The 26,365-nt window shown below is 46.4% G+C and overlaps 1 protein-coding gene across 1 annotated transcript in view; it reads left to right on the forward strand.

Annotated features, from left to right (window-relative positions):
- Nucleotides 1-26,365, forward strand: part of prex2 (phosphatidylinositol-3,4,5-trisphosphate-dependent Rac exchange factor 2) — a 56,386-nt gene that overhangs the window by 9,640 nt on the left and 20,381 nt on the right. Inside the window, exons 2-25 of the mRNA XM_057012970.1 lie at nucleotides 585-656; nucleotides 1,054-1,176; nucleotides 2,124-2,228; nucleotides 3,475-3,576; nucleotides 4,362-4,523; nucleotides 7,553-7,686; nucleotides 7,855-7,958; nucleotides 8,878-9,027; nucleotides 9,234-9,375; nucleotides 11,856-11,956; nucleotides 12,669-12,772; nucleotides 12,850-12,899; nucleotides 15,628-15,703; nucleotides 16,626-16,698; nucleotides 17,501-17,643; nucleotides 17,767-17,859; nucleotides 18,558-18,706; nucleotides 18,789-18,874; nucleotides 20,275-20,411; nucleotides 21,527-21,644; nucleotides 21,997-22,181; nucleotides 22,845-23,006; nucleotides 24,192-24,414; nucleotides 24,488-24,695. Coding sequence (XP_056868950.1) covers nucleotides 585-656; nucleotides 1,054-1,176; nucleotides 2,124-2,228; nucleotides 3,475-3,576; nucleotides 4,362-4,523; nucleotides 7,553-7,686; nucleotides 7,855-7,958; nucleotides 8,878-9,027; nucleotides 9,234-9,375; nucleotides 11,856-11,956; nucleotides 12,669-12,772; nucleotides 12,850-12,899; nucleotides 15,628-15,703; nucleotides 16,626-16,698; nucleotides 17,501-17,643; nucleotides 17,767-17,859; nucleotides 18,558-18,706; nucleotides 18,789-18,874; nucleotides 20,275-20,411; nucleotides 21,527-21,644; nucleotides 21,997-22,181; nucleotides 22,845-23,006; nucleotides 24,192-24,414; nucleotides 24,488-24,695 — 3,002 coding nt within the window. The remainder of the gene's footprint in view (nucleotides 1-584; nucleotides 657-1,053; nucleotides 1,177-2,123; nucleotides 2,229-3,474; nucleotides 3,577-4,361; nucleotides 4,524-7,552; nucleotides 7,687-7,854; nucleotides 7,959-8,877; nucleotides 9,028-9,233; nucleotides 9,376-11,855; nucleotides 11,957-12,668; nucleotides 12,773-12,849; nucleotides 12,900-15,627; nucleotides 15,704-16,625; nucleotides 16,699-17,500; nucleotides 17,644-17,766; nucleotides 17,860-18,557; nucleotides 18,707-18,788; nucleotides 18,875-20,274; nucleotides 20,412-21,526; nucleotides 21,645-21,996; nucleotides 22,182-22,844; nucleotides 23,007-24,191; nucleotides 24,415-24,487; nucleotides 24,696-26,365) is intronic.

The raw sequence follows: 26,365 nt of genomic DNA on the forward strand, positions 1-26,365 counted from the left end.
ATTAAGAATAAGCGGCGGTTAATGGAACATTGATGGATGGACGCATGGACGGGCTGGGAAAATACAATAATTTAGGGAAGACTGGTTAACGAAGCCGCCTGTATTCATTTTGGTTGTTGTTTTGGGGGTGTCTCTCGGGTCAGGCCCTCTGCTTCACCACCGAACTGAGCGCCAGATGTTTTATGAGTCTCTGCAGGGTGATAAATAGTTGCCCATAGTGGAGGTCAACTAAAAAGACAGATGTAACACGCTGACATCATGCTGCCTTTCAGGTTACGGCTTGATCGTGTGTGTGTGGAGCTGTTGTCGGCGTGAACTGTGGATTTGTGCTGCTAAAGTGACAGAACTTGTCCAATAATAGTGTGACCTTTTATGCTGTCAGGAGGAGGAGGAGGGGGGAGGAGGAGGACTGGTACAGGCAGAATTTGACAGTTCAGAGATGTTTTTAAAAAGAGAAATCGGCCTGCTTACACTCTTACAACGGTCTTCTATTTGCCTTCCAAGTTCCAAGCAATTGTGACATAAAAAGTGTCCTTCAATCCCTCCGTTCAACCGTTTTCTTCACCTCTTTCCTCCTGGCTCAGGTATTCCTGCACCGCCTGAACCAGTATGCCGCCACCAAGATGGACAAGAACATCACGGAGGAAACGGTCAAGGTGAGGGTCGCGGGTTTGAGAAGGACGCAGTCGAGATCCACGGAGCAATATTGACTCTTGCTCCATCTGGCTCATTCCGCCTGAAAATAGTCTGGAAGGAGAGAGAAGTGGGCGATCCAGGAAGCAGCTGTAAATATAATCTATTTATAAGCGATTCCGGCTGCAGGGTAATAAAGGTTGCGCTCTCACAGCGGGAGGGAGTCTGTTTTCGTGGGCTTGCTTACTTTTGACGGTAAATACAGGTTCGTGGGATATTTACTGTCCAGTGGTTTGGAACGCCTCCTTCCACGCTGGGTTTTATTTGGAAACTTCGTGTACAGGTGAAGCGTTAGATAAGATGGATAACGGCATCTCGGAAGAGACGTCACCAACGCACATGTGTCCTGTTCTCTCTCAGGTTTTGTTCTCCAACATTGAGGAGATCCTGGCGGTTCACAGAGACTTCCTGTCCATGGTGGACAGTCTGCTCCAGCCCGACCCCCACGCTCACCATGAAATCGGCCGTTGCTTCCTGCACTTTGTAAGTTATGCCTCCCCGAAATGTTTGTCTTCTCTTTCAACTTGGCTCTCTGGCTAAACCTCTCCTGCTTTGCCCTCAGAGCCCTTTATGCCTCCTATGATGAAGCCACGTTGTCATCTTATATTTGTGGATTTAGGGCGCACATCTATCTTTACGTTTTTGTAAAGTGTAATATATTTTAGATGCTCTTCCTTGAGGCGCACTGGAATATAATAGCTTTTAAAGCGTAATAGATCTCCATCCTTCTGATGACCTTAAAGTGACTCGTGGAGCGGTTGGCTACAGGTGAAGGAGAGATGATCGAGCAGCACACGCGGATCCATCAGATTTACGACTGAGAAAATTGGGTATACCTCACAGCGGAGCCTGCGGCTAACGATTATGTTTTAGCAGTGACCGCATTGGCCTCGGATGGAAAACAGCTTTGCAGGCTTTGCTTCTTAACAATATTTTGTTGATCCTCGAAAGTTGTCCAAAAAGAAAAAAATAAATTACACAATCCAACTTAGCTTAGCCGTGAGCCAGCTGGACAAGAGGGAGCAGAATTCCTCTGCAAATTAGTTCATGTTGACTACAGACTCCACTCCTCCCTTTTGGACCGCGGTCTAGCTCCAAAGGCGCTTTATTTTGCTGGGTTCGTAAACTTTTTTATAAAGGGCACAGGGAATGACGTGTTACAAATCGTCTCGTGTTGTCATTTTGATGGCTCTAAACTGGCAAATTAGCATAACTGCTAACCACAAAAGTTTTCCGGCAGTGATTTAGTGGCTGTGCTGTTTGTTTCATCTCAAACAGAGATGGAACTATGACTGGATCCGTCCAGATACTGTGCTGTCATGAAATCCATGATGTTGTCGAGGTGTTCTGGTGTCCGTAGTCTTTCCTGTGGTGGCTCCTGTCACTGCGAACTGTCCCGTCTCACCTCGTCTCTCCCTGGCTCTTTGCAGAGGAGCCGCTTCCAGATTTATGATGAATACTGCGGGAATCACGAGAAGGCCCAGAGACTGCTGCTGGAGCTGAATAAGATCAGGAGCGTCCGCACATGTTTACTGGTGAGTGGGTGAGGAATCCAGCGCTTAATATAAGTGACCTTCATGTCCTCCGACTGCCGATCGGTTGTTGGGAGAATTCTTGGAAAGTGCGGAGCTGTTGGAGCCCGCTGGTCTTTGACTAATGACAGTGCGGCTCTGTCCTTTTTCCAAAAATGTCACACACACACACACTGCAGCGCTGAAAGCATGTCTGTAGCAGACACAAGCGTTTTCTTCAAGGCTTGACAGAATACGTGTTTTTGCCCGAGAGCTGTCACCTTTGCATTTTGTGGTTCAGACATGGAAAACAGGCAAACTCATTAGATGTGTCACGATTTTTTTTGTTTGCAGTTTTAAGGTCACCATCACTCTCCTCTAATTGTGTGTCCTCATAATAACAGTAATTTATCAAAGCTGAAAAGAAAAGCCATGTGGCAGCTGGAAGGTGTAAAGCCCCAGACTTTATACTCCAACATGTCCTCACAGCTGATGTATCCCCGCATATATCAGCCACCCCGAGTTGTAGATGTACTCTCATTTCCTGTCCCCACACTCGGAGAGAGTTTCTCCTCCACAGGGGAGCCTCGTGTTGCCAGTCCAAAAGACGATTACATCCCAAATGCTGGCTCGCTAAACATATCAGTCTCTTCTTTTTCACTGTCACACTACTCTTGTACTGGTATTTTTTTGTCCGTATAGGCTTTGGCCACCCTTTCCACTCATCTCTTTTTTTATTTCGCACAGATCGACACACTTCTCGTTTCAACACATCCATTGAAACCAAATTCTCAGAGTTTGATTGAAGCATTTGGCCTTCCAAGTGAAACCACACACGCTAAACAGACCATCAGAGAAGCTGCGACAGGGTGTGATCTAATTTCAGCAGCCGAATGAGGGAATGTTAATAATAATGTTTTTTATTTAATGGTGTCTTTATAGCCTTGACCTTCTGCTGACCTTACCTTTCCTCAGAGCTGTATGTGTCTCACCTTACGTCCCTACGACCTACGCTAATCTAGGGCCTTGTATATCCCAGGTCAGCTCTCTGGCCTTGCACTAACCAGGGTTGGGTTTCCTCTTAACCTCAGACCTTTTGGCCTCCGTGATTTGTGATTTTATTGTTTTTGCCATCATTCACCATCTTGTGGCAGTTTAATTGAACTGTGCAGCGGTTTTACTCACAGCATGTTTGTGACAACAAACCGATTTCTGTGCTTTTATGCGCCTTTCTTTTTTTGGTTTGACCTTTTCTTCTCCCGGCCTGTAGAACTGCATGCTGCTGGGTGGCAGGAAAAACACGGAGGTACCGCTGGAGGGTTACCTTGTGGCTCCCATCCAGAGGATCTGCAAATACCCACTGCTGCTCAGGGTGAGTGCTGGAAATTGCAGCCACACGTTGTGGAGCTGCCACATCCTCACGCCACCTCTGCTGGACACCGGTTCACACCTGGCGCCACCCAGTCATTACTTGAGCTTGCGGGGCTCCGTATGTGCCTGCCCTTTCCTCGCTAGCGGTCTTGTGTTCCAACACATCTGTGCTTTACTTCCTCAGCAGCGCAGAACCGTAGCATTAACGCCGGACCTGTCGTCGCCTCCCTGGTCCAGCTGCACACGCAGGCCGGGCTCTTTCAGACCTCCTCTTATTTGTGAAATTTCCGCCTCAAAGTGAAAAGTGGGCGAAACTAAATACGTGTCGAGGAGCTTATTTTACTCGTTGATCTCATCTCTGCTTTCCTATCTCTGATCTCCTTACAGCCTAATTCAGCCAGGCTTTCTCTAAAACAGCCACCAGCACGGGGAGTGGAGATGTAATAATAATAAGGGAGTAATATGATGCTCTACCATTTGAAGTCTTCCAGCTGCCAGAGCCTCGCCTCCACAATCACACAGATAGTCATCATTGGCTTAAAATATATCCAGAACAGTGTAAATCTGCCCTATAGTAGCGTGTGTGCTGAGATTACTATTGTTTCTGCTCATTTGCTGCAGCAGCGGCTGGAGTTTTAACCATTAAACTCCCAAATTACTGTGGAGAGGGTTTGTTTTCAGGCACGCTTTTAAGGTTTTGCTGCCCAGAAATCGCAGGCGGTTACAATTTTGGATTTAAAATAGGCGATATTTCTTTTTGTAATTTTCGGTGTTTTGCACATGCAGGAACTGCTGAAAAGGACCCCGAGGAAACACAGCGACTACGCGCTGGTGCAGGAGTCCCTGCAGATGATGAAGGCCGTGTGCTCCAGCATCAACGAGGCCAAGAGGCAGATGGAGAAGTTGGAGATCCTGGAGGAATGGCAGTCGCACATCGAAGGCTGGGAGGTGCGCTGCAACTTGAACTCTGTAGATGCTTCTGAATGATTTAAACCAGCTTAAAAAAAAGTACAACCTAAGTGGCTGCGTTGACATTCTCGCTGCCTAACCCCTCTTGATTTATTGAAAGCCACTTACCCCCCCATGCCACCAATTCAAGAAGAATTCCAAGTGGCGTGACTTTTTTAGCCTTTTAAGCTTGCTTGTCCTCTCGGGGAACAATGGCACCTATTCACAATGGCGTGGACCAAATTCTTTCTGCCTGGATGAGTCTGATGCCTGTTGTTAAGCTCGAGGGCTTGGTCAATCATCCTCAGGTACCCTGCAGACTTGATCAGTCATTTCCATGCAAACTTCTGGGATGTCTCAGTGAAAGGGTCCGTGGTTTAAAAGAGTAAAACAGTGGTAAATATAATTAAATTAACTTGATATAAGCAAAATTTGGCCTACTTGATTCCAAGTTCCTGTAGATGTTGATTTAGTTGTGAATGGTCTGCTGGATTTTTGATATCACAGACCTCAGCTTAATTAATGGGTGAAAGCACTTAAAGAACATTAAGAGCAGCTCATTTTAGCTGTAATCTTTTTCTGCTGATTTATGCATAGCGTGCACTGTGGGGTGACGTACGTCGAGCTGAAGGCGTCCCTGGGCGTAGCTATTCTGCGGTTTCTCCTCAGCTCTTTTATAAATTGTAAACATTAGGTCATCCTGGGGGAGAACATTTTGACGGCTGCGGGCCAGGCGCTGGAGCTGTCAGCGAGATGGAGCGAGGGTGGAAAGATGAGAAATAGAAGCAAAGAGAGAGAGTAAGATGTGAGCGATGTTTGGACCTTCTGCATGGGTGAATGAGGAGTGATGGAGTGATGAGGAACGCTTGTGAGAACTGCTGCTTTTTTCCACTCCTGCCTGGCCTGATTGCTTGTTGACGCTGACCGGCTCCGCAGCTGTCCACCCTCGGGGGTGTCCTCGCAGGTTCAGGAGAGACGGGCCGACCTGTCTCTGGCCCAGGCCAGGGCAGCAATGGCCTTTCGTTGCATCTTAGAAATGTGCATCTGCGTATCCTGTCTTTTGTTTTATTCATTGAGAGGTTTGATTAATTTTTGTCTCCTCTATCCAGATAGAGAAACACCACTTCAGCAACAAACTTTGTACTCTTTTCCTTGTCCTTCTGCAGTATGTCACTCTTTTTTATGCCGTTTCTGCAGTTGTTTTGTCTGGCAAGTGTCCGATTTTAAAAATAGAGGATTTAAACAGTGTTGTTTATATTTTGGACTGAATACGCTTTGGCTCGGAGCATTAAGTTCTAGATCAGATGGACCTCTGCGTCTTATGTGTACATTTGAAAATTAGTTCAACATCTGGCTGTGAGCTGGGGAGTTTAAAAGCTGCGGAAAAAGAGGCAAGGAAACAAACACGGAGATAGAGGAGAGCCCAGGGGAGCCGCAAGCAAAGGAAGACAGTGAGATGATTGTCAGAAAGGAAGGGAGGAGAAGGGGAGTAAAACAGATGAGGAGAGACGGAGCAGGGTAGCATTGGGCCCTGCTAATGACTCTGGCAGGAGGAAATGCACGATGTATAAACTTTGTGTGCATTTTTTTTTTACACTTATGAACTTGTGTTGACACCGAAGGGAGCACAGATGTGGTCCCCATCAGTTGTAACCTTTGACCTTGAAGAGGAGAACTGATTTGGCAGCGGGTGACGCCGGTTGGTCATCAGATTCACGTTAGACACGGGTTGCTTGATGAAAGGGGACTTAATAAAAACGAGCACTAACCATCAAAGAGGAACCCATAAACTCTGGCGGAGATCTGAAGAGAAGCACAGCATCCAGCAGCAGATGGAGGGTGACAGTCCTGACTTTGTCACTTTGGACACGAGGCAGATGGCATTAAAAGCAAAGCTAATTCCCATGAAAATCAGCCTTGCATAGCTACATAGTAGCTCCGAGCAGCGTTGAGGGCTTTGGTAATAGCATCCTCTGTGGACCTCTTAGCCCTGAAGGTGCCGGTGGCTGGAAATGACATGACCCCAGATTGGTTCCTCACAGCACTTCATGGCTATTGGTGGAAGTGCCACAGATGGTCATCCTTCTGACTTCTAACAGGCTTTTTAGGTTGAGGGACGATAATGGAGGACTTCAGACAGGAGGTAGTGGTAGATTGTTAACCAGCCGGTCCGTGCAGGCGTTAAATGCAGATGACCTGATATATGTAATGCAGATCTTTACTCTTAGTTTACATTATGGTTTTCACTCCCTTCTGTTGATCTCTCCAAATTGTTCCTGTGGTTGGGAGGAGCTGATACCAGTGGAAGTTTCACTGAAAAAATGAGATAATGTGATCATGGTGGCACTGCAGAAAAATAGAAAATGATCATAATTAAGAGTCAATGGTTAACATATATTAAAATAAACCCAGGTGATTGTATACGCACATTACATTATCTATACTTATTAATACATGAGGTCAAAGGTCACGATTCTTGGTGATCTGTGATGCCTCTGATAGAGACAGTGATGTGCTGCTTTCACAGGACGTGTTTCATCAACACAGATCCTTCAAGATAATCAAACGGGAGTAAGCAATGATCAAATGCATCCCTGGTCCCATCAATGTCAACATGAGCATGCCCCCTCAGAGCCCAAAAGTTCCCAGCTTTCAGAATTTGTCAAGCAGTATATAGATCTTTCTCTCACTTTTACCTTAACGACAACATGTGGTATCATTTCCAGGAGGAACTCGAGCCAGTCTCGTTGCCAGGTGCAGCAATGCAACACGCAGCCGGACTGGACAGGATGTTATGCTATAGAAACAATTAAAGACTGTCTGTTTTAGAGTCCCTGTGCATGAGTGTGATCTGCCGAGGAAGCAGGAGAGTTTTGACAAACCCCTGAGAGGGGGAACAGGAAAGGCTGGGATTCTATGATCCCTCCTCCTCACGTGACACCTGAAGGACAGATTAATGAGTTCTAGTATTTTTAACTTCACTGGACTTTTTTCCCCCCAAAACTTCTGACCTTTGTGCTCCCTCGCAGGGCTCCAATATCACCGATACGTGCACGGAGTTGCTCATGCATGGCGTCCTCCTGAAGATTTCGGCGGGAAACATCCAGGAGAGGATTTTCTTCCTTTTTGACAAGCTTCTGGTGTACTGCAAGAAGAAAAACAGGTGTCTTGAGTCCACTTTTCTGTCTGCTTACATATTTCTAGCTGCTTTTGTGTTTTTTTATTTTATATATATATACTGTATAGATATAATCAGGATTTCTCTGACCTGTCAGTGTATCAGTGATTAATGTATATTGGGTTAAAGGAATACGTCTCCTCTTCTTCCAAGGCGTTTAAAAAACAGTAAGGCCGCCACCGAAGGTCCACGCTACCTGTTCAGAGGGAGAATCAACACAGAGGTGATGGAGGTAGAAAATGTGGATGATGGCACCGGTAAGCATAAAATAAAATGCAATATTTATACTGGGTAAATAAATGTTAACGCGATTTCACCTACTTCTGCTGCAGAGGGTTCCAAGTATGCACAATAATCCATAAAACTTTGGGGACACAGGCTTTGGCTTCAGATGGTACCCAAATGTGTAGTTATGCGTCCTTGAGACTGTGCTGCTCCCGGTATGTGGTGAACCCGAGCGTTTGTGCCTCCTGGCCTCACGCGGCCTCTAATTTTTATTTACGTTTGAATAAGCCATCATTTCCTCGCCAGCCGACCGGGATGGGCAGTCGTGTCGGGTGTTGAGCATAAACACTCTTGGGTGTTCCTGCACATGGAGTGACGATTACCCAGGCGCGCACTTGCTGCTTGAGGTCGACAAAAATGCCCTTGGCGCTCCATATGGGCCTCCGCATTTCAAATGATTTTTACCTTTTCAAAGTTTTCCCAAGACCCATCGTAGCGTAATGGAGACTCACCAGCGAATAACGCTGATGGATGGTATCTCTTCTGCTCGAGTGTCACCTCATTTATCTCATTAAGGGAGAAAAACAATAATCAATGGCCACCTGAGTCGATAGGGTCGCACTAGAGCTGATTAAGTGAGTCTAGAGCAACTGTGGACACATAGACGGCACCCTTCCGTATGAGAAAACTTTAACTCATCAGAGGATTTGTCTTTTCTCCTCTCCTGCTTGAGGCTGAATCATCATTTGTGCATTTTGCTGCACGGTTAACTCCGATGTTTCGACATCTCAGTTAACACGGTCCAGATCAATACCACCGCAAAATGACGGCTCTTCCAGTCAGACATGAAACTCCCGAATTAGTCCAAAGATGTTCCACCCCTCGCGAGCAGATGTCTTTATCAAAACCAGTCAAATCGAGCCTGCGCTCTCCACTCCTTTCCCCCTGCAGCTGACTACCACAGCAGTGGGAACATCGTGAACAACGGCTGGAAGATCCACAACACGGCCAAGAACAAGTGGTTCGTCTGCATGGCCAAGACCCCGGAGGAGAAACAGGAATGGCTGGAGGCAATCATGAAGGAGAGGGAGCGGAGAAAAAGTAAGAAAGCAAATTAAAAGGGGGGAGTTGTTACCTGTAATAGAAACTCAATGCTTTTTTTCTTCTTCTTCTTAACATCTGTATTGTATTCCAAGGATTATCTGGCTTCAATAGCATATTCAACTCATGCCCATTCAGTCATAAAATCCAGACAGGCATGCAGTGATTAGTGCCATTCACATCTTCCCTCCTCTCTCTGCTTGTAGGCCTGAAGCTCGGCATGGAGCAGGACACGTGGGTCATGGTGTCAGAGAAGGGGGAGAAGCTCTATCAACTCATGACCAAGGGCAACCTCATCAAGGACCGGAAACGCAAGCTCACCACCTTCCCTAAGTGCTTCCTGGGAAGGTAAGAGCTCTGACTGCTCTTCTCTGCGCTGTTCCATCTGGAAGCTGCTGAACGGTCCGCCCTTGGGGTTTCTCCTGACTGGAGCCGCGCGATGTTTTCACAGCCTATTGGAAGCATTGCGTCTGTGATATACTGTAGTCCCCGGTCCCTTCTTTCATTTTTAAATTGGCAAAGTTTTCCGGAGACGGCAGCTGGGGAGAAGACAGCAGACAGCGGGTTCCCTGTCGTGGGAAAATCCAAAGCTGCCAGACTTCTCCGTGAATCTTCTGCAGGGATTATCAGCGTCGTGCCTGTGAAGGGGTCGGTCATTGAACACCTCGTTGTAAATCACGGCGAGCTCCTCCTCTGCTGAGGAACTGAGGTGGTAACTGTGACCAGAGGGCATGGGTGCACGCGCGTGTACACACATGTGTCCCGCTGTCCTAAGCCACGTTGATACATGTTTGGATCTATCCTCTTACTGGTGAGGGTGGAGGATTGTTACTTTACAGGATGCTTTTCTCTAAATCCCACCCTTGAGCTGCATTAAGCATGCATGAGTTGATGTCCCCATTTTATTTTCATTGTATTGTAGAGAGACGTCTCACTGTCCTTTGTCTCACTGTGAATTTGTCTGAAGAGTTAAAAGTCAGCTTTTGTCATTCCACTATTTAAAAGATGGAAATCCTTTTTCCAAATGCCTCCCAGTTGATTTTAAGAGTTGATTTTGCTTGTAATTATCACACTAAAATCGGCCCAAACCCAATAACCCTGATGCTTTTAAAAGCACCAAGGGATAAATAAAACCTGTAACAGAAAAGTCTATCGGACATAGTTGTGGCCGTGTTATAGCACGCAGCGGTTTGGGAATGCGGAGCTACTTTCTCCTTTGGTCCAGGCAGACAGCAACAGATCCCATGCGGTTTGGAGGAGGAATGAATCTGTCAGCTAGAAAGATTAAAGATCATTTGTGGGCATCTTGTTGAGTCTGAAGATATCGTATGGTGAGAAGTCATGGCAGAGAAGCTCCTGCTGGAAACCTATCTTGCGTATCCCACGAGGCCGACACCTCGATGACCGCTTGTGGGCGAAAAGGCATCTCCACGTCCCTCTGTACTTCCCCTGCCTAAGTTGATTTACATGTAGGCGTAATTGGCAAATTGGAACCAGCATGGCATGTCCCTGATAAAAACCACATTGCCTAGGGCTTCGGCTCAGCCCACTCCCTCTATTGTAAAATGTTTTGCCTTTATTCTTTTTCCACCCCTCCCATTTTGTCTTTTTTGGTTCTTTTTTTTGTTGAACTCGAGGTTATTTTTGGAAACAAAACCCCTCCCCTTTAAATGGTACAATCACGTTTGTGGTTTGGTTCCTCTAATAGTGTAATTCGTCAGAGTGGAGTTCATGTGACAGCCACCTCGCTTGCAGGAATAAACCTAAAAACATGGCCATTTTGAAGGGCTAAGCCTCTTGTCTTTACATCCGTACTTGGGATGCACCTGTATCCACCGGTATTCAACAGGAATAAATATTTGTTCTGCAATATTCACAGATTTAAACCACATTAAACCGTGTGACCCTCATCAGTTTGAGGTAATGAGAACCGTGTTGTCCTGATCCTTTGGGTTTTTTCCTCTGGCTGAGCTGCAGAGGTTGACAAATTGACGTCGGTAGAGGCGTTTTTCCCCCTTCTGTGGTCCATCGCTGACAGAAAAGACGTTCAGGATGAGAGGGTAAAGTGGTGCTGGAAGGATAAAGGAGGGATTGGTGTTTGGGTGTGTATTCAGTTGCGTCTCTGAAACGCTGTAATTGCTCCCGTTGGCACAGCTCTGACATCGGGAACCCTCCGTCGTGGCATGGAAGTCAATCCCGCAGAGTTCCAGCGGTCCTGTTTGTTTGGGTTTATGGTGAGCCAGGGCATCAAGTATGTAATCAGATATACTATTCTCTCTCTTTGTTTATTTATTGTTTTTGCTCAGGCTTGCAATTTTGTGCAATCTGTGTCATTAAATCACAGAGAATTATCCAATTTAGCTCATTTGGGCCGTCGGGAGATGCACGCTGTGTGTTGTTTCAGCAGCGTTTGTTTCCAGCAATAAACGACAGCCCAGTCAAACACTACATGCTCTTTTTGCCACAGAGGCCCCAACAAACTGCTGCCTATCTGATAATATTACCTTTGATGTCCAATGGTAATAAAGCTGACATAGATAAAACACATTAATAGCCACTAGTTGTTTAAACAGACAGACCAGACCCCAAAATCAAATAAAGCATTCCTTCTTTCCAAGATGGTGTTTGTTGCCACAGTCACATTGGTTTAGATGAATTGTTGCTCCGCTCGCAGTGTTTGTATTGTCCTCATTTTTTCCTAGAATACTGAGAAAAGTCAAAGCTGCTGACACACAGGCTCCGCGGTGGCCGGATGGAATTCTGTGTTTGTTTGTCCCGTTGTTCCTAAGCCGTAATGTGTGCGCGTGTGTGTTTTTGTTCGTCCGCAGCGAGTTTGTGTCCTGGCTGATGGAAATTGGTGAGACGGGAAACCCAGAGGAAGGAGTTCATCTGGGTCAGGCGCTTCTGGAGAACGGCATCATCCACCACGGTTGGTTTCTCTCTTATTTTCTTCGAGATGCAGATTTTTCTTCTTTCTTCGAGATGGTGATTTAAATACATAGACTGTCTGACTCTCAGTAGACCCTTTCAGATTCAGTGACGATGCAGTCATGTCATCATCACGAAGCCAGAAACGAGCCTGAACCGGTGTTGTAGACACTGACTTATTTATATTTTAGTGGGTGTCCTTTATAAACAGTTGACACAGTGTTTAGGTAAGGGATTATAATATTAATCCCATCTTGCCTTAGTGTTTCTGTCCTATTTGCACAGTGGCTTCAACAGAAGAGTGTTTAATGCAGAAGGATTAAGCTGACTAATGCTTTACATTTACTCTAAATGTTGCTCTGCATGTCGTCTTTGCTGATAGAGAACAAGAGGCAAAGTCCTAAATCACTCTGGTGCTTCATGGCTTCCTCACAGAGAAAGGTTGGGCTTTTGCTCTTGTTCCGAATCGAGAAAGAAGAATGTCTCCCAGCACCTCGAAGCCCCCCCTCCCCCCTGTGAAATACAATACAACATCTTTTCATAAAAGAACTTTTAATGGAACAGAATCCAACTGTTATTATTGTCAGGAGGGTCCTTTAAAATGTGCCCTAAAGCAAGTGAGGTTTTCTCAGGTCTGAAGTTGGAGCCTTTTTGGTTCTCCTGCCAGATGATTCCTGCTTCTTTGGGTTTGAAATCTTTTTTTGATGTTTTAGTCACAGACAAATACCAATTCAAACCTGAGCCCGTCCTCTACCGCTTCCGCTACGACGACGGCACCTACCACCCCAGAAGTGACATGCACGACGTCATATCCAAGGTGAAGAGCAGAGCCGTCGGGCCCCCTGAAGTTTCAGGAATAACGTTTTGACACTCTCTCTCTCCCCCCTCTTTCAGGGCGTTCGGCTCTTCTGTCGCCTCCACAGCCTCTTCACTCCTGTAATCAGGTAGGCGGCCATTTTGTCCGGCTCTCTTAAATTAGCTCCTCCAAAAGCAAACAGTAGCAGGGCAGTGTCATGGCAAACTATGAGCTCATTGTGAGTTCGGACAAGTTGGCACAGATGGTGGGTGAGTGATCTCAGCCAATTTTATCCTCCTGGTCTCAAAACACAGATGTGCCGTATCAGGAGTTCACGGAGTCCCTGTGGGACATGGATAAATGTCTGACACTGTGATAAATTCTGCCTTAATGTGGACGTGTTGTTTTTCAGCATCTAATAATTTGATGGACAACGTTTCCTTCCTTACTAAGTGGTTCTTTATATAGTGCTTTCATAAAACAATACCGGTCTTCAGATTAGAGTTGTTTTTTTTTAATGCTTTCAAGCTTATCACTTCATTCTTTTTGGCAGCAGCAAAAGTTTTATCTAATTCAGAGTGAAGAAAACAAAGCAGCTACTGAGCTTGGACGTCAACCAGTTTCTGTTATAACTGAATGAGACATTTGTCCATTAGAACCCTCAGTTAAAGGCCTGGAAGCAACATTGGTTTTCGGAGGGAAAGGAGGTACCGTGAAGCCTCGTGTGCTTTTTTTTCCCCTGCAAAATTTCAACAGATCAGGGAAAAAAAGGATTTCTGCATTTCTTTTCTGTCTTGAACCTTGTGACATGCTCGACTGCAGCCTGAAATTATGTTTTTGACAAGAGTTGGAACGCCTGTCAAACACTCATTCAACCCTTCCTGAACCCCATAAACCCGGAATTTTCTTTTTGAGAAATTCATCATTCGGCATTGGACTTTCTGTCAGCTGTCGTCCGTTGAATATTTGGTAACATTTACTGGATTCAAATGAATCATGTCTTCTTCTAGACTGTTCAAACTTTAAATACTCTTGGTCTGTTGTATTTTATTTATAGTGGATATAACGTTTGGACCACACATGGGCCGATCGGAGGGTTAATGTTTCTATAACAGACCTTTGTGAAATAATCAAATACCTGTTATAAAAGCACCAACTGGTACTGGAAGTTCAGTGCAGTTGTTTTTAATCAGCCGGCACTGAAGGATTTGTTCCATATGTCATCCAGATACGCTCTGTTATTTGTTTTAAAGCACATGGAGTCAAAAACAGCCAGCCTTCCTGTGAAAACGGGCACCTTGTCCCAAATGTGAAACAGATAACTGGGCCCTTTAACATCTGTATTTGTATTTCTTCAGTTTTTCAGGGGAAAGCTGCTTTGGTTCTCTCTCCAAAGCAGCGCAGTCACCTTTTAATGTCAGATTTAAACAGACCCATGAAAAGCTTTCATTTCATACTAATAAAACTGTGCCATCACCAAAGGGGGAAATATCCTGTATGTATTCCAGCAAGGCTGTTTTGTTCCAAGCCAGCTAATAATAATGCCCAAATGCTGATTTGAGGTGTGTATGTGTGTGCATGTGCGTGTATGTGTGTGTTGAAGCACTCTTTCATTTAGCTTTGTACTGGCTTTGTGTTGATGCCAAAATTCTTAACCTTAAATCTCCTGTTGGCGTGCCGCCGTTGCGCGCGTGCGTGCCAGGGTATCTGCCAGGCGCGTCCTCTGTGAGGGCCTGGTGTAATCATCACCAGAGTTTAGACAACCGGTGGTGGTGGATACTTGGGCAGTTTTTTTGGTCGTACCCGCTAACAAAATGTGATTATAGATGATTCCAAAATAAAGCTAAAGGTCAGTACGCGAGCTGTCTGCCTCGATGAAAGCATTTTGTCATCAAGGCATTAAAAATGTAACATCATTTATGAAGCCCTTAAAACCTGCCAAGGACATTGTTGTCTTTTAGATGGATTGAAACCTCGTGGCTGACCTTTCACCCTGTTACCCGTTTAAATACGTTTCGGTGCTGTTGGACATATGGCTGCATGCAGGACTGCTGTGGCATTTTTCAAACTGACAGTTTCACTCCGTGTCGGCCCCTGCAGCCCCCAACCGGGCTGTTTCGAATATCCTATTCGGGGTAAAAACTTGGGTTTGCCTTTGCTCTTGTAGTCCAAGCGGATTATTTGTTGCAAGGGCAGGGCTAATGCGCCTGACTGGCTAATGCCCACGTTAGCATCATCACAGACCAGAACACTGATGCAAGTCAATTTTCCATTCTGGAGGAAGCAGAACAGCTCTCGGCCTTTTGCACTGCAAATTCTGAAGGTTGCCAGACAGCTGAGCCCAGGCTTTAACTTGGCCCGTATGTTATGTTTGACTTGTGTGTGTGTGCGTGTGTATGTGTGTGGATGCAGATGTGTGTGTCTTGAGGGTTTGCATGTGGTGGAAATGGTGCAGCGGTGTAAGTCACGGTGGTTCGGAATTTTCCCGGCCTGCGGCTCAGCTCAGCTCCTGCGCATCCTCAGGGGAGGCCCCCGTGTTCATGGGAAAGTCACCACGCCATTTCGGACTGGCATTCCCAGGGTCTCACTGAGAACAGCTACCCCAGAGTGCTGACGCAGCGGGGGCCGTTTCCTGTCACGCTCCACGAAATGCCCCTTTACTGTCAGAAACGGCCACAGATTTATGACACAAGATGAAAAGTGACCACGCTCCGCTGACAGTGGGAATTATTAGTCCTCCTTCAGTCCCCCTGTTCAAATATACCAAACAATTACTACTCTGCACGCCCGCCATCTGGGGTTCTGTCAAAGTGGATACCAGGCATGAATTCTGTTCCCTAATCCTCCCGATGTCCTGTGTTTTCACGCCCATCTAGGGATAAGGACTACCATCTGCGGACGTACAAATCAGTCGTGATGGCCAACAAGCTGATAGACTGGCTCATCGCACAGGTAAATAAATACACCTATATTCCAATAACACGATAAACATAAACTCCTTGAGTCCAAGTTTTAACCCCAGAGTCTCCCAGGATGACTTTTATTAATAGGAATGACGGTCGTCTTCACTGGGAGAAGAAACAGCTTCTTTTCCACCATTTCCAGGAATTTCTATTACCAAGATTAAAAAAGAAGTCTTCTAAAAATGTATCGAAAAGTCAGAGAAAGTTGGGGTTTGAGGGTTTGTATTTTTTCAGAAGTATGAGTAAATGCTATTCGATTTTATCTTATTTTTCTCTGCGTGCTCTTGCTGTTGTTGCACTGTAAATTTCCCCGTGTGGGACAATAAAGGACCTGAATCTGAATCTGAATCTACTAAATGTGATGGAAAAGAAGCTGTTGAGATTTTCCTCAAACATCACCTCTGCTTAACATTCAACCAAAATTATGGCTTTAAAAACCATGTCAGAGCAGATTAAAGCCCTCACAAACTGAAGTGTTTTGTCTATTAGCCAAATTCGGTTCTTGTAGGCTCGAGTTTAAAAGCTCAGCAGAGGAAAGAAGCGGAGAGTGAAGCGTTTGCTTTAATCAGAATGAGCGGAGCCAAAAGGAAATACGGAATAAAAGGCAGATTTGCTTTGACAGTTTTATTGATTATGTCAGGGAGCTTTGTTGTCGACAGATTGATAGCCCCGTTCAAGACGACAACAAAGAAGAGAAACGTATATGGCAACCGCCATAAAATCAATGGCAGATATCACGTGTGTGTGGTGGATGTATGGGTGGATGTATGTTTCTGAAGGCCTTGGGGGGGCATCTCGGGGCTCTGTAATCACGCCATGTGCTTTGTTCAGACTCTTTCAGCACTAAATCTGTCTTTCTTTCCTCCGCCCCGTCCCCTGTTTCCTCTTGGCGTGCCTGATCTCTGGTGCAGGGGGACTGCAGAAGCAGGGAGGAAGCATTGATCCTGGGTGTGGAGCTGTGCGACAACGGCTTCATGCATCACGGTACGGCAAAGGAGCTTTCTCTAATTCCACCGCAGGGAGAGATCTCCTGCAGCCACAGGCTGGGGAATTCCTTCCATCATTGATGAATTGAGGATCGGATGTTTTGGGCATCTGGCCTTCGGTATCGTGCTTCAGAACACAGACGGTCTTGTTCTCCTTCCATTTCTACTTAAAACCCCTTCAAAAATAGAAATTCTTTCCAGTTCAGTGAATAAATTAGTATGTTTTTGCGTGAAGTGGTGGTCGGGGTTGCGTGCATGTGTTCGCATGACTAATATCAGCAAATCTGTGAGGCAGGCGTGGCGCTCGGCTGTGAGAACACGGGGAGACAACACATGGACGTCGGGCGGTAGTCATGGAGACGGCCTGCCATTTAGGCGCGTTTCGCCAGCGCCAAAGTCCACATCTCGCAAGTCTCCTCATAGCTCCGTGATGCAACCGCTCCTACAGATTGCCAACGCAGACACGGAACAAACCTCAACAATTTTTGTCCCACTCCCACAGCCGTCGGGGTCATTTTACCATTCGTGCCTCTCGCTCATTTGGCCCTGACGGTGTGGCTGTTAAAACGACCGCTATCTGATGTTGATGGGAATGAATTGAGGGGAAAAATGTTTTTCCCCTTGCTAAATTTTTCCATTTCTAAATAGAATTCTTGCTAAAGGCCCCACGTTGCCGTGGAGACTGCGCTTACACGATAGCGAAATCCTCCCATGGTTCTTGGGCTGATACGTCTACAGCTCCTAACTGATTGCAAAACTACACAAGTCTTTTGTTCATTCTTGCTTTTTAACCCTTTCAGTGTTAGAAAAGAGTGAATTCAAAGACGAGCCCTTATTGTTCCGATTCTTCGCCGATGAGGAGATGGAGGGCTCCAACACCAAACACAAGCCCATGAAGCACGACCTGAAAATAGTGGAAAACGTCATCTCCAAGTCACTTTTGGTAAACAGCACGTTACACATGAGGCTATCGTACCGAGAGAGTCTGCTGCTGTCGGTCTGTAGCTCCAGCAGCCTCTGCTGCGTCTTTAAAAATGTCTCCGATCAGACGCGTCTTTCTTCCCAGATAAGGCCCTGCGACGGAGGCTACGGCTTCACCCTGGAAGAGAGAAACCGGGTTCCCATCATCAAATCTGTGGAGAAGGGTTCCCCGGCTGAGGTGAGGAGCGCGCGGCTCACGCACGCCTCAAAGCAGACACACTCTTTTTGGAGGCCTTTGAAGGGTAACAGACTCCAAAGGGACGGCGCTAATCTCTTCAGCGTTTCAGGCTGCATTAAATTAGATGCCGGAACACAAAAAAACGTGTTCATCCGTTTAGGAATCTCCAGTTCTGTCTGTTTGTAGCCTCCAGTGAATTCCCAGTGTCTCGGCTAAACTGCTGAGCACAACAGTCTCATTAAATTAGGTTCCCAAGATGATTTTATTCATATTTTATTCTTGCTGACACGCCTACACCGGCAAGTTAATCTGTTTAGTTGAAGTAACCCAGAATTCAATGTTGTGATCTGCTTTCCTGTGTTTCATTGGACTATGTACAAACATCCAGCCTGGAAAAAGCATGTACGTGTGTGAGGGAGCCGCTACTGTGTTCAGCATTGTTCTGCACGACGAAACTCTTGCAGAGAAGTTTGAAAGCGATGAAAACTTATTTGAACTCGATATCCGTCATAATAGGCTTAGCTGGAATTCCCACTAGTACTGACGTGCCACTGAACAGAGCTGTGAGGCAGAAGCACTCTTGGCGTTGCTGTAGTTACGACATTTTTGCCACCATGGCATGAAATACATCCCAAACAAAGTCTTAGCTTCCTCTACTCCCTGAAAAACGTGCCTCATTCTCTTATATTTGGTCAAAGATGGCCGGCGTGGAGGTGGGGAAGAAACTCTTTGCTATAAACGGGGACCTGGTGTTCCTCAGGCCTTTCTCCGAAGTGGAAGTTCTCCTCAGGCAGAGTTTCAACAGCAAAGGACCCCTCAGGCTGCTCGTCAGCACCAAACCCAGAGAGTAAGTCAGGTCCAAATGTCACATGTGGTGATCTGAAAATTCCAGGTTTTTAGTCAGTGTCTCCGTTCGCCTCTGTCGGCAGGACGATAAAGATCCCGGACTCGGCTGACGGGCTGGGCTTCCAGATTCGAGGCTTTGGTCCCTCTGTGGTCCACGCTGTTGGAAGAGGTAAGAGTTATTGGGGCACAGCTGGTTAGCAGCTGCCCCTGAAGTCTTTGGGGGGGTATGCGTGACTTGGCCACAGGAGGCCCATTTTTCTCGCTTATGCTCTCCATGTGGCTCAGCTGGTTGTTTAATGATGTGGCCAAAACCAAGAATTATCTGGTTATCACTCACTTTTTCACAATGGATTAACTCCCGCGTACTTATTCATGTATCTCTTAGTGATTTATGTGATGAAGAGGAAGTCTCCCCTCCTCTTCTTCAACAGGACACACACTGTTTAGCAGCAGTGCTATCAAAGTCAACACAAGATAGAATCCAACACAAAAAACAATTCATAGCCTCGCCCGGCCATTCTCAGGGGAACCAACCTTGTTTTCTTCCGCGAGCATTCTAAGCCGAGTAGAAAAGTGCTGTCTGTGTCACTCTGATGATGCGGTTGCCTGGGAACCAGCCGTGTGTTAAAGTAGATGCTCGGATCCCACGAGATAAAGCTGACGATGCCTCCGGTGTTGGAGGTCACCATGATCGGGTCGTACTAATTAGACAAGGAGCAGGGAAACATTGGGTAATATGGTGGTATGTGACTGTTTTTTGTTTTTTTTAATCTTGTCAACATCCTCAGCTAGAAGGCATTTTAACTATTCCTCTAAGCATCCACAAGCTACAGCGCACACTCTGATTAGCTGTTTAGCTTTAGTGTTAGACGTGTCCAGACAACAGGCGCTGCATGTACAACATCGTACGTCCATCCCAAGCTCAAATTGCTAAACACACATTGGTTTGTTTACAGTATACGTCTCCATGGCGCCTAGCATGGAGAGGATGTCCATGTGCAAGACACAAATGGGCCCTCCGCTATGGTGGTTTCAGTGTGTGTCATGCAAATTTAAAAGCTGAGAGAAATTCAAACCTTCTGATATTGAAGGTCTGACCTCAAGAAGATGAATCCTAAAGTTTTGAATGTGGATATAAACTGGGTGTTGGCCTGCATGCATCCAGTCTTACTTACACAGGAAAGAAACTATACCATAAGCACAGAAGAACACCCGAGCGGAGGGATACAGACTGTGTATATTGGAACGTAATGTATGCATGTATAAGTATAACTGTGAAAGGAATATTCATTCTGGCACGTACTTCCTTCTAATGGCTGTAAACCTCGTTGTTCCATTATGGTCTAAATATCTCTCAGAGAGGCCCTCGCCGGTCCCTCCTGAGCTGCCAAAACAGGAAACCAAAGTTGCAAATACACAGATAAAAAAGGAATGTTCTACTCCGTTTTGTGTACAGAATGTGGAGGACGCTACAGATGGTTTATGCTGTTCCCCCACAGTCACCTGCACAGTAGCGCGCTTCAGCCCTCATCTTCCTGTTTGTCTTTGATCGCCTCTGTCTCACGTCAGGCACCGTGGCGGCTGTCGCAGGCCTCCATCCGGGTCAGTGCATCATCAAAGTGAACGGCATCAATGTGAGCAAGGAGAGCCACGCCAGCGTCATCGCTCACGTCACCGCCTGCAGGAAGTACAGGCGGCCTTCGCAGGTGAGGGGGGGGGGGGGAATTATGAGCATCTTTTAGGCAATTTGTCTCCTCGTTCTCTGGTGTGACTATGTAATCTCAGGAAATAAAGAATCCTCCTGTGCAATTGTGTTTGATTTCATGGTCACCTGCCTCTCTCATGATCTAAAAGTAGGGTAACAAATGACGCTGGTGATTGATCTGATAGTCCAGAAAGAAAACACCATTAAGGGTGAAGAGGAAAAGCAGGAAAGATGTTGGGAAAAATCCAGCAACCCCCACTCCTACGGCTCTGTTTACTTTTATTTCACTCCGTCTTTCTTTCTCTCGGGTCATTACGCAGAAATAATAGTAGTTTTGGCTCCTCCGGCTTTGACCCCGGGCTCTCAGCGGGGTGCCCGGCTGCAGAGGGAGGTGGGAAAAAAGTTGTGTGGATGACTGGAGTTTAAAGGAATGGAGCGAGCCACCTGTTAAGGAAAACTGGGTGAAACCCAAGGGTGTATAATTTGAGATAAAGTTAAGGCCCATCAAGACTTCAGGTTTAATGACGCAGTTTGGCGTTCCAGCACTACTGCAGATCTGGTTTGCCTCAAGATCGGACACACGGGGACCGCCCTCGCTCTCTTTTTCTGCTCACGCTGCTGAAGACCACAGACCAGTAGGCAGGCACAGGACAGGCAGAAACCCGCTGTGGGCTCGGGTTTGGAGAGTAGAGCCCCCCCTACATGCATACAAACACACACCCAAGTATGTTTGAGTGAATTACCAGCATTGGCACGGGACTGAATTTGTGGTCTCATCAAGCATCATGTTGCCATATGTTTATGAAGGCTTATTTTCTCTGCATGCTTTGACAAGCTAATTGTGAAGCTGCACTCCCAAAACTGGGCCCAGTGTAACTGCAGCAAACCACAACGTCGGCCTTTGTACATGTGCACACACACACACTGCAAACACACTCCAAATGTGCATTTGCAAATGCCTATTTCTGCGGGGACATTCAACAGTACAAGACATATCCTAGCTGATGCAGCTAAATGCTAACATGAGTCAAGGCGAAAAAAAATGTGGGTTGTAAACAACCTCTTGGTGCTCACATTAGAATTCTAAATGATTCCCTTGATTGTTTTCCTTTGTAGCAAGACACAATTAAGTGGGTGTACAACAATAATGAGAGTGCCCAGGAGGATAACCAGAAAACCAACCAGAAGCCAACACCTCAGGAGAATGGAGACAGCTTTGACTGTAAAGTAGAAGGTAAATGCCCTCCCACGCACAGACGCACATGCACACATTTGCTCAAGAAACAACATGAAAATGACCCTGAAGGCGTCCATGGACGTAGGGCAGATATGTTTTGAGGGAACGTAAACCCAACCCTCGACTCCAATAAACAATGCAGATCCAAGGTTAGAGGGGCTCATCTGGAGTGAGTTAGTCGGACCGCAAACACCTCTGGTTCATCGAGTGTTAATCCCCCCCCCCCATGAGAAAGGAAGAGAAAATATTCCCTTCAAAACAAACAGATCTGATGCTTATTGAAACACACTAACACGCGTATGGTGAGTCATACTCATTCGCTGCCCGGCTGTCTATTTTCCAATTTTAGAAGTGATGGACAAATTCAACACGATAGCCATCATCGATGGGAGGAAGGACCACGTGAGCCTGACCGTAGACAACGTCCACCTGCAGTACGGGGTCATGTACGAGTACGACAGCACAGCCGGTATTAAGTGTCACGTTCTGGAGAAGATGGTGGAACCCAAGGGGTTCTTCAGCCTCACTGCGAAGGTATTCAGTGTGTTGATTTATAGAGATAAACGATCTATTATATCTGACAAGCTCTCACAGCAGTTCTTCTATCCAATCAGCAGCTAGATTACAGATTCAGTTTGGATTCGTCTGCCAGACGGGAACGGGGGTTTGAAAACGACTTAAATTTGTGTTGTTTGCCTTTACAACACAATCTTGAATGGAATCCCAACGAGGCTTTCCTTTGCCTGCGAGGAGTTTCTGTGATTCTTCTTATTCTACACATCCGCCCCAGAAGTTGACGTTGTCCTCACATCCTCAGTTTGGCGATGACACGTTTGCTCCGCTCTGCCAGAACATTTCCTCCCCTTCCTCTCTCTGTATTCTCATTAAGACAACTCTGTGTTGTGATATGTGTCTCCCTCCCTCCTCCTGTCCTTTCTACAGTGGTCTCGGTTCCATGCAACATATGTGCAACATGTGTTTCGCGATCTGCGTTTTATCCCAATTAAATTATGAGCAGTTAATGGATGTTTAGATATGGGCGGTAATAGCTGATGAATCGCCGCGCAGGGTGTGAAATTCAACTGTCTTCTGGTCAAAATTAGGGTTTTTTTCTTCATTTATATGACAATGAGTTGTTCCATAAAGGATAGTAGATGCAGTTAATCATGGCGACGTTTCTCTGTTTGGCTCGAGCAGATTCTGGAGGCGCTGGCACGTCACGATGAGTCACTGGTGCAGATGTGCGGCAGGTTGAGTTTGGGCTGCGACGTGATCCCCGCGGAGCTGCAGGTACATTTCAAGTCCATGTGTGGCGAGAGGGTGGAGCACATCAACAGACGCATCACCAACTACAGGAAGGTGAGCGTGCGTCCGAAGCCTGCAATCACTCTTGTTTTGCTCTTGTTTGCTAGTTTAGCTTAAGTTCCTGCTGGTTATTAATGGATCATTTCCATCCCTTCTCTTCCACATCTGTAAGCACGAGTCTCTCGGCCAACCCCCCCCCCCCCCATTACATGCAAATGTGCGTGAGAGGGAAAATAAATGATGTGACTGAATGTGAAGAGTGGGCCTTGGATTAATTAGCAGTCACTTATAAATAGCCCTTCGAAGGCCACAGCCAGGATGCTTGTTGTGTAAGGATGCCTCCTGCACTCGAGCATTCCTTCGTAGACCCCCCCGCCCCCCGGGAGGGTGAAAAGAGGGGGAAGTTGCCACGAACCAGTAAGAAGTGATGTTGACCAGAGGAATGAAAATAAGGGTCTGACCCTGTAGCGACACCGGAGATGTGATAGGAATGTTTAATCTTTAAGTGTAGGTCAGTTCCTGCTCCTGAGTATATGATTTCCATAGAGTTTCTCTGCATTGGCTTCTTTTAGTTATCAAGTTCTGGCCCATATGGCTGCCTGCTTAATTTAAAGCAGAGCTCGGCTGTCAGTCAAGATGATTTAGTCCATTTTTTGTTGTAAAATGGCTAATTTATATTGATCTAAAGCGTTTGAAAAGCCCATGACCTTTAACCCTGAGGCCCCGCGTCCTCGGATGAGGACTAATAAGCACACGTAGTAAAGGTTCAGGTCTCAAGAGGACATAAAATGAGAATACAGTCTTGGAAATATTTAATTAACAGCCACGGCCGTTTCTGCAGAATGAAAGTGACACTTTGGCTGCACTTTTAAGAAGATTCCACATCGGCTTTTATTTACGCTCAGTCATTCTGACACTTCTTTCACCCCGTATCAAGTATCACTTCTGAATTTTATTTTTCTGGTGCCATGGTGTCTTTCACAGTAATGTAATGAGGAGAATAATCAAAAGGATTATCTCCACAGATTGCTTTACATCAGCTCCAATTATGATTAGATTGATGGATGTGAGCTTCTTCAAATCAGTTTGATTTAATTTGCATCCGGTTATATGATAAATGGTCAGATTGGGGCCCGGAGTTTCACACATGTGGAAGCAATGATGACAGACTGTGTTCCTCTTGGAGGCTTGATTGGAGAGAAATCACAGGACCTCCTGTAACATCACCTTTCCTTACAGTTTTCCCGAGTGCTGAAGAACAGGGCGTGGCCCACCTTTAAACAGGCTAAAGCGAAGGTGTCCCCCCTACACAGCAGTGATTTCTGCCCCACAAACTGTCATATCAATGTTATGGAGGTTTCCTACCCAAAGACCACCACGTCTCTGGGAAGTGCGTTCGGCGTGCAGCTGGACAACAGGAAGAACGCGCCAGAAAAGGGGGGACGCGGCAGTGCTGAGCAGGGTGAGCATAAAGACCACCTGAAGTGTCTGAATCTGCCGGGACTTTCATAACAGAATGTTTGTTCTGCATCTAGGTAAGCTCAACCCCATGGTTAATGTCCAGTATACTATCACCTCTATGGCTGCACCGTCGGGCCACAGCCTGGGCAGGACGGAAGGCCACGGCCTCCGTTTCCTGCTCAGGGAGGAAGACCTGCTCACCTTGGACGCACACCAGAAGCTGCTCGACAAACTCACCACAGCTGTCAAGGAGATGGAGGTGCACGGCGCTCACATCCATGAGTGAGTGGGAAGATTTGCACGCTTCGGAAAATATGTGGGCCCTGACCATGGTTGTGTGTCAGAAGAGGATGCATGGCAGAAAAATCCATAGGTTTTGGTGTGCGTATGTGTGTGTGAGTGGTGCTTCCTCTCCCTCAGCAGTGTCGCCTGGTTCATTGTTTGAAGCCGCAAAGGGTGCAGACAGGAAGTGGGAAATGCCACCGCAGTTCAACCTTCCTCACCCTCCCCGGGAAGCACGACCTCAGCCCAGCGGAGGGCGTGTGGTCAGCGCAGGTGCCCTCTGCATGTGGCGTTCAGGAACACAACAGCTCCCTTATTCAGCAGCATGGGAAAACTGTAAAATCATCGGAGGTGTCACCTAATTCTGATTGTATCAGGCCGCATGGAGCCCGTTCAAGGCTCTTCTGTTTCCTCGGGGGAGGGGGCTCGCTCTACAATGCGATGCAATTCACTCTATGTATGTCCTCTTCCGTATTGGGTGTGACTCGCTTTGACGGCCCTACATTTTGATAATGAACTGAAGTGGCCTCTCTAGCTCAAAGTTGGGGGGAGAGGAAGTCTGTGGGACATTAAGCACTGATTAGAAACGTCCTCAAGTAATTCAAGAAAAGAAAACAAATGAGTACGACGTTACATAATGTTCTAGCTGATTGTGCTGATTCTGACCTGTAGTCCTTTGCCTTGGGAAGGGGGGGGGCATGGTGGAGCGGTCGCAGCTGCATGTGGACGTGCTTTATATCGAGATCTCCTCCCTTCCTGACTAAAGCACCCACCCTTCCCACCTTCCTCCTCAGTTTTCGCTTATTTTCTTTCTGCTGTGGATAATAAATCACAACCAGACATGTAGAAGGTTCCTATGGCTTTGGGGGTCTTCAGACTCATTTAATTCTGGTTAGATTATGGAAATATCCCATCTTGGAACGCCCTCACCTCCAGCTTTGTGATGCGTGTGCATCCATGAGGGCAATAGATGTTGTAGCACTCTCATTTTTGAACTGTGTTCTACAAGAGATGAACAGATCTCCATTTTCAGCTCTTGTTTGTTCCTCACATCTTGCGCCCTTTCTGTCTCAGAGCCCCCCTCTCTGATCCACTCTCACTTGCCCCAGGGGCCCCCAAGCGGTGCTCACCTCTTTATTAACTGGGAGCCAATCACAGAGGCGGCAGAGCTTCTCCATGGCGATGGAATGCCACTCAGCTTTGTGATGGCTCCTGGAGTGGACCATAATGAGGGCATCTCTGTGGTCCAGCCACCCTGTGAATGGGACAAACTGGGGTCAATACAGAGAGAGAAGAACTGGGGGAAAAGTGTTGAAATCATAGAGGACGAAAAAGGGAAAGAGGTGGTTTTACTTCCCGACCCTCCGTTAGCACTGCTTCTCTGGAATATTCCTACCTGGGCGATGTTATTGCAAGTGAAGGCAAAAACGGCATTAAGACTATAAAAACAGAATTTCAGTCAGAGCATACCTCCACCACCTGGATGAAATATGCACCGCCGGCTAATACCTTAGGAGGAGACCATATTTTCACAGTTGCGGCAACAGATTGTGGCATTTCAATCTACATTCTAATAAATACTAAGCCTGGAGAATTTCTTAATAAGACACACACAAAAAAAATCAGGTTCAGAAATGTGTAATTCACTTCACCTTTGGTTCGTACGCTAA

The sequence above is a fragment of the Takifugu flavidus genome, chromosome 17 (assembly GCF_003711565.1).
Source record: "Takifugu flavidus isolate HTHZ2018 chromosome 17, ASM371156v2, whole genome shotgun sequence".
NCBI classification, from domain to species: domain Eukaryota; kingdom Metazoa; phylum Chordata; class Actinopteri; order Tetraodontiformes; family Tetraodontidae; genus Takifugu; species Takifugu flavidus.